The 6,892-nt window shown below is 33.9% G+C and overlaps 1 protein-coding gene across 1 annotated transcript; it reads right to left on the reverse strand.

Annotated features, from left to right (window-relative positions):
- Window positions 1–395: 395 nt before the first annotated feature.
- Window positions 396–6,597, reverse strand: LOC133297414 (aspartate aminotransferase, mitochondrial). Its single transcript, XM_061496551.1, has 10 exons — window positions 6,337–6,597; window positions 5,944–6,029; window positions 4,528–4,734; window positions 3,857–3,962; window positions 3,633–3,737; window positions 3,359–3,531; window positions 2,274–2,433; window positions 1,325–1,420; window positions 1,021–1,115; window positions 396–929 (listed from the first exon to the last, which is right to left on the reverse strand). Exons 1-10 carry the CDS (start codon window positions 6,508–6,510, stop codon window positions 857–859), a joined length of 1,275 nt encoding a protein of 424 aa, XP_061352535.1. The 5' UTR covers window positions 6,511–6,597; the 3' UTR covers window positions 396–856.
- Window positions 6,598–6,892: the final 295 nt, after the last annotated feature.

A 6,892-nucleotide genomic window follows, 5' to 3' on the forward strand; every position in this document is an offset into this window, starting at 1 on the left:
TTAAAACATTTTTGAGTATAAGCTTACCGGTAAGACATAGTATAATTTGTAAAAAATAAAAAAATTGATAATATAACCCTCTTCATGTTATATACACATTCAAACATATCTCACACTAGTGTTGAGTTCGTGTTCAATTTATTATTTTAAAAATATGAAATGAAAATACCAATATGAGTTTTTAATTACTTAAAGAATGATCGATAACACTTATCCCAAGTTAATTTTTCTATATGCAAAAAGTGAAGGGACAGTGGCAAAAACCTCAGGAAAAAAAGAAAGAGTGGAGAATAATTTTTATTGAAACTCTTTCAGAATTAAATTCGGTAGATTTGCAATGTCAACAAGTTCTGCATGTTTTGATTGGAACATTTGCTTAAACAAAGTTGTTATTCTAACAACACAGGCAGAAATATAGGCATCAAATTGAACCTTATTCAAACGCAGCAAATTATAGCCACATTCATCAGTCTCAATTGAGCTTTATAGAGGGTATCGTACATTCTAGCTTTTCAATATCCCTTCTAGCATCAACAATCACAAAGGTTCACTGACAAGAATAATCCTTTTAGTGCACTAAGAATGAACCTTACTAGCTGTTCACCATAAATAAAACCCTCTCACTCAATCTTCTTCCAAATTATTTTTTAAAAATATGAAGGTAGAGGACTATAAAAATGGATATAATGCCAAAACCCCCGAAGAGTATAACTATCTAACCCCAATTAAAACAAGGTGAAAATGTGCATGACGGTAAAAGTGTTCAAACATTATTGTGCTCCCCTCAGCAAGACAACTTCTGAGGTATTTGTAGGTCCCTAGGACAAAAATTTGGTCTCTTTGGTGATTGAATAGTTTAGGCTGATTTTGTAACCTCGTGGATAGCATCAGCCACATATCCAACGTTGCCCGTATTAAGACCAGCCATACTGTAATAATCACACACATGTTAAGTAAACTTAGGAACACACAGTGTAGGGAAAATGAAAGTAGAAAGAAACCAAAGATTGGATGCATTACCTTATACGACCGTTACGAGTCATGTATATATGAAACTCGTTTGTCAAACGATCAACTTGTTCAGGTGTCATCCCACTGTAGCAGAACATGCCAATCTGCACAAAGTAACAAAGACTAGTTAGAAAACTCATGCAACTAGCCAACCAGCTTGTAGCTATTGGTACTGGCCTAAGATGCTTGCAATTCGATGTAACAAAAACTAAAAGGAGGAAAAAAAAAAAAACCCCCTTAAGCAACTAAATTAAACAAAGAAAAGAAGACAAAGTGATTGAAACAGTTGTGCGTTCAGCAAATTCAACTGAACCTGATTGGTTATGTGCTGCCATGGCAAAGGAGACCCCCGTTTCTCTAAGTTCTCTCGTAGTGTGGCCCGCATTCCAATGATGCGATCTGCCATAACCTGTGAAGATATTATCTATGTAAGCTCATCTTCAATCTATTACCACAACTTTATGATTGTTAGTAAATTTGTATTGATGGTTTATTAAAATTTAATAATTTTGTCTTTTTAAGTTACAATTTGAAATATATTAACATAAAATAACACGATTATTAACAAAAACTTAGTAACAAGACAGAAACAAATAGCATATTTAACAGAGAGAACATAATCTGAAAAGACTTGTAACAAGACAATACTTTATGTTGCTATTCTACTAATTATGTTTGAGTAATTACACGATATGCCACAGCATTCACATTCAGAATATAGAAATAAATCTGACTACAAAACAGTGTGCCTAGAATTATAAATTTTGCTCATGGTGTAGCATCTAGCCATGTCAGTGGGGATAAAAAAAATGTTGATTTGTGCATAGCATCAGTCAGCTTATGATGTTGCCCAATATGGCAAGTTGGCAACCACCCCCCCAAAAAAGTGGGAACAAAAACCAAAGTAATCTTCAAAAGTAAAATATTTTACAAATTTTTTTAAATTTCAAACTAACATGAAGCCTGTTTTTAAGGGTGTGACAGCAGAAGGAAAAAATTCTCAAAGACAAGGAACTGTTGAGGACAACTGCCAGCATGCAGAAATTGCATATTTTGTATCTTTTCTTGCTATCAAGGCACCACTGCCGCATGAAGGTTATGCTCAGTCACCACTACTCCAAAAAAGAAACATGATATATTCTACTTCTCCATCACAGAAAAGTAACATACTACCATTATATAGGTGTTTTTACCATTAATTTCTAGTGGGAAAAAAGAAAAGGCTGGGAGAGAGGTGGAGTTAAGAAATAGTGTCACTTTACCTTAACTTCTTTAAGCCATAAATTTTTCAACTCTGGATCACCAAGGACTGTTGAAACTATAAGTGCTCCATGAAGAGGTGGGTTACTGTACATGGGTCTGGCAATCAGCTGCAACTGACTTTTTACAGCCACAGCTTGTTTCTCATCTTCACAAAGCATGCTGCAAGGAACTTGAAATTATGAGTGTTTTTCTTTGCAGAATATAATTCACATTTCACAGCCAAGCCAGAAGTTCTATAAAGCAGTTCAAGCCTTCAAGGTTTCAAATCTCGGAATTTCCTATGTTTACACACAGATTGCTGGAATGAATGTCCAAGATTCGTTCCACTAGGCATTCAAAGTAAATACTTTCGGTTCTCCATGTATTTTAATTAATTGCTGTTATTTTAGTCTTGTTGGAAAAAAAAAAAAAAAAATTATTGAGAGAAATTTGTGTTAGGCTACACATATTGTTCTGGTATTTATTGATTGTTTTACAATCAGAGAGTAACTCAGCTGACAAAAACTAATCTCTAGTGTCTTACTCAGTAAATGAGAATTCTAGTTGAATCAATAAAATGACTATATATTCTAAAATGCTATCATTCTAACGTAAATGTTAATATTCTAACAAGTCTCTCGGTAATTCCTTTACTTCATCAAGAGATAAATTGAAGCCAATTACAGATACAGATAATCATAATAATCACTGTTACAATGTTGGATTTCAAAGCTCCTGCCTCTATTATGCCCTCAATACATAGACCTTACCTTCAAGCAGAAGGCCGAGATGAAAGCTGAAATTTGTAAGAACTGAGGTATCAAAATCAATTTCACTGGGGGACCTTATATTGAAGTACAGAATAGCATATAATTTTATTTTAACATGATACAATCAGTACCGAAGTTTAGGTGACATGCAGGTTGTCTACATCAATGTATTACGAGAACCATCAAGGTTCAACATATGGGACATCCCAACCACAAGAAATGCTACTGAAGATTCTATTCATAACATTCTGTGTTCGAGTTATACTGTAATATTACACTTACCAGAGCTAGATTATAAAGAGATATCTGTATTCAAAAGATAAATACATAATTACCTAAGGCATCCTACTCGCTGGCCATACAGTCCCATATTTTTTGCATATGACTGAGCAAGTCCTATTAAATGACCATCCTCAAGAAAAATCCTGATGGCTTTTGCATCTCTCTCTGGATTGCCACTAGCAAAACCTTGATATGCCATGTCAAACAACGGGAAATGACCTTTAACCTGGAAACAATCATAATAATGAACAAGAAGAAGAATCAAGAACCAAAACAAGAATAACAAAATCCAATGGTTTTATACATCTTTCCCGTAAAATTGTATACCTTGATCAGGGAAGAGATCTCTCTCCACTGTTCTTCAGAAGGATCTACTCCAGTAGGATTGTGAGCACAAGCATGAAGCAGAAAGAAGGAACCATCTGGAGCATTCTGCATATGAAGTAACCATTTTAAGAGGTAAAAAAAAGTACAAAGTACTAGCACAGCTTCATGTATAAAAATTGACAAATAAAGCCAGTCACAAAAGTGTAAGGATGAGAGCAATATACCTTTATGTCATCCATCAATCCTGAAAAATCCAATCCTCTAGACTCAGGGTGATAGTAACGGAATGTCTTCATAGGCACTCCGGCATCTCTCCAAATGTTATGGTGGCTGTAATTTCTCACATTAGAAATAAATTCTAGGCAAGATATGGGACAAACAGAAAATTTATAACTGTTAGATATAAAACCACTCTGTGTTTTCACCAAACAACATAAGCTTTTGGGATACTTGGTTCATGACATGTTATCAGAGACATTATGATCATGTGATCTAGAGTTCAATCTTTGTTGGCCCAATTCTTCTAAATATAAGTTTCATTTTAGCATGAGGTGGGGTGGACCTATGTGTTGTCCACGCTGTAGGATGTTAGATATAAAATCATTCATGTACTTTCAACTAATAGCTTAAGAAATACTAGGTTCATGACAATAACTAAATATCAAAATATGAAGGCCCATAAGTCATAACGTCAAGTACTAAAAATTCCTCTATTGCTAAAAAACATAAAAATGCATTTATAGGAAATTTATTTATTGATTTTTTTTCTTTTTTCTTTTTAAATGCAGAGAATTTATTTATTGATTTAAAAGGTTTTTAGTTCTTGCATACATATGAAATATACTTCTTGCATATTATATGAAATAAAAAGGAAAATTAGTATTAAAATACCCACTTTGCCCAGGTAGGCACTGGTATATAGATTTGGGTGTCAGGATGAAAACGCTGTTGAAATGCAGCAAAAAGTCGACATGCACCAGTCCCAGATAAAGCCTGCACAGCAGCTATTCTTTTATCCTTGATGAACTCAGAGTTCTCTCCATATGCCAGCTTCAGTGATTCTTCTACCATCTTTATGCTTCCACCCATAGGAAGATACTCCCTGACCAAACATTTGCATCAGTGCAAAGTAATGGCATAAACTTAATTAATTAGTATAACAGTCTGAATGTATAAAAAAAAAAAGTATAACAGTCTGATACCTGAAGCTGGAATTAAATGGACAGATAAGACCTTTGTTTTATTGCAGGGTAGTATAATAAAAATATTTGAAAAAAAATCACTGTTTCTGGAGAATATTACTAGCTGGTTTTCTTAGAAGCTTGTCCCTGAAGGCAGGTCTGAATCTGATGTAATATTTGGTTCTATGAACCTTGAGAATTCAAGTTTATTAATTTACTTCATCCTTAAAACTATTTTTAAAAAAGAGGAAATAAAAGCTAACTCGACAAAATTTGGATTTCATGGCAGGGTAGCATAAGTTGAAAGTTGGACAGAAATACATCACATTCATTTTTATTTAGTTTTTTTAAATTTTCTCCTTAATAAACAGAAAATATCACCATGCTCCTCAACTGCCACTTTGACAACATCTTCAGACTTCACTGTGTGCCCCACTTAGTTATTACTTTCAGAAATAGTTTGACATCTGAAGAGGCATTCATTCTAATAGAAAGGCAAAGTTCAGATTGTTTAAAGATACAAATACAGGACACAGGCCCCAATGACTTTTTTTATTATCAAATCTATATATCGTGAAAGGATCCTTTAAAAGAATCATACTCTGTGGCATTAGAACTTTACCGTTCCAAATTTTAGACATCATAAATTTGAAATTTTTTAACCAGTCCCACATTCTGCAAAACCAATTATATCTACAAGATAATTCTAAAGTTACCTATATTAAACTCGAAAATCCAAACCTACAGCAAGAATGTTCATTATACTCAATTTGGCACAACCTTGAAAATGAAGGTGAAAAAAAAATTCAGGAATGAGTTTTCCAAAAGTGAAATTTCAGCTTCCAAACCAGAAAAACAATAAAGCAGGATTTCCTAGTCCCTACACTAAGTCAAGACACCTAGTAGTTCTCAAATGACACATCAAAGAACAAGTAGCATCATATTTCAAAAAGTGCGTTATGCAGTTCATACGTCGTTACCCAAAAAACAAAATCAGCTAGTGGGTGAACTTTACATTACCACCGCATATTAGCACATGCAAGCATATATATATATATATATATATATATATATATATATATATATATATATATATATATAAAAGAATATAAATATATTTTTTCACTTACATGAATTGGCTTCCTGCAATCCTCCTCTCTGCTTCTCTAACACATTCCAAAACCACAGGCTTTCCGTTGTCATCACGATACGCACCCTTAATAAATAAATAAAAAATAAAAATAAAAATGTTACTCAATGGTCCACTCAAAATAAATAAATAAATTTCACAAAAAAATTATTTAATAATTTCTTTTCTGTTGCTAAGAAAATTGGCGAATTAGAATTCTGAACTGAAGAAAAAATAGTAAACTGCTATTCGCTATGACCAACAGAACAGTTCTGTTAAGGTGATTGGATCATTTCACTCTGTATCTCAACCGTTTTTATGGTTGCTTCACTTTCCGAGAAAACGACAATAAAGTTGACGGAAAAGGGAGAGAGAAGAGCGAGGTAGAACTCACGACTCCGACATTGACTTTGTTCGGACTCTGATCTGCGATGAAAGCTTCGGTGACTCCGAGGATCGGGTCCTTTGGAGCTGGCTCAATGCTCCGGAACCACGAGGACATGAACCTAGCTCCGGCGACTGAGCTCCGACGGAGGAATTGTCCGGAGAGCGAGTTGCGAATCGCCATGACTCGGATCGGAAACAGAAGAGTACAGAGAGAAAGAGAGAGCGAGAGAGAGAGAGAGAGAGAGAAAGAGAGAGAGAGTAAGAATCTAAAGACACAAAGGGGTAAAAACGGTGGGTGTCCGGTGCTTATTTAAAGTCAACTGGTCCCATCATTTGTGTGACTCAATTGCTAATTTTTTTTTTTTCTTTTATTGAGTTCATATAAAGGTTAATTTTTTCTAGCATACAATTTTAACTAAATTTTAGTTGTAAGATTTAATAATACTAATAAAACTGTTTTTTTTTTTTGTCTTTTCTCTTAGATATTATCAGCTATTGTGACGGAAAAAAAAAATTTACTTTTTTCATTATAACTAAGAGTTGCTAATACGATTTAGATAAAA

The sequence above is a fragment of the Gastrolobium bilobum genome, unplaced genomic scaffold, assembly GCF_033153095.1.
Source record: "Gastrolobium bilobum isolate Gb01-03AN ecotype WA unplaced genomic scaffold, APGP_CSIRO_Gbil_v1 utg46041, whole genome shotgun sequence".
Taxonomy (NCBI): Eukaryota; Viridiplantae; Streptophyta; class Magnoliopsida; order Fabales; family Fabaceae; genus Gastrolobium; species Gastrolobium bilobum.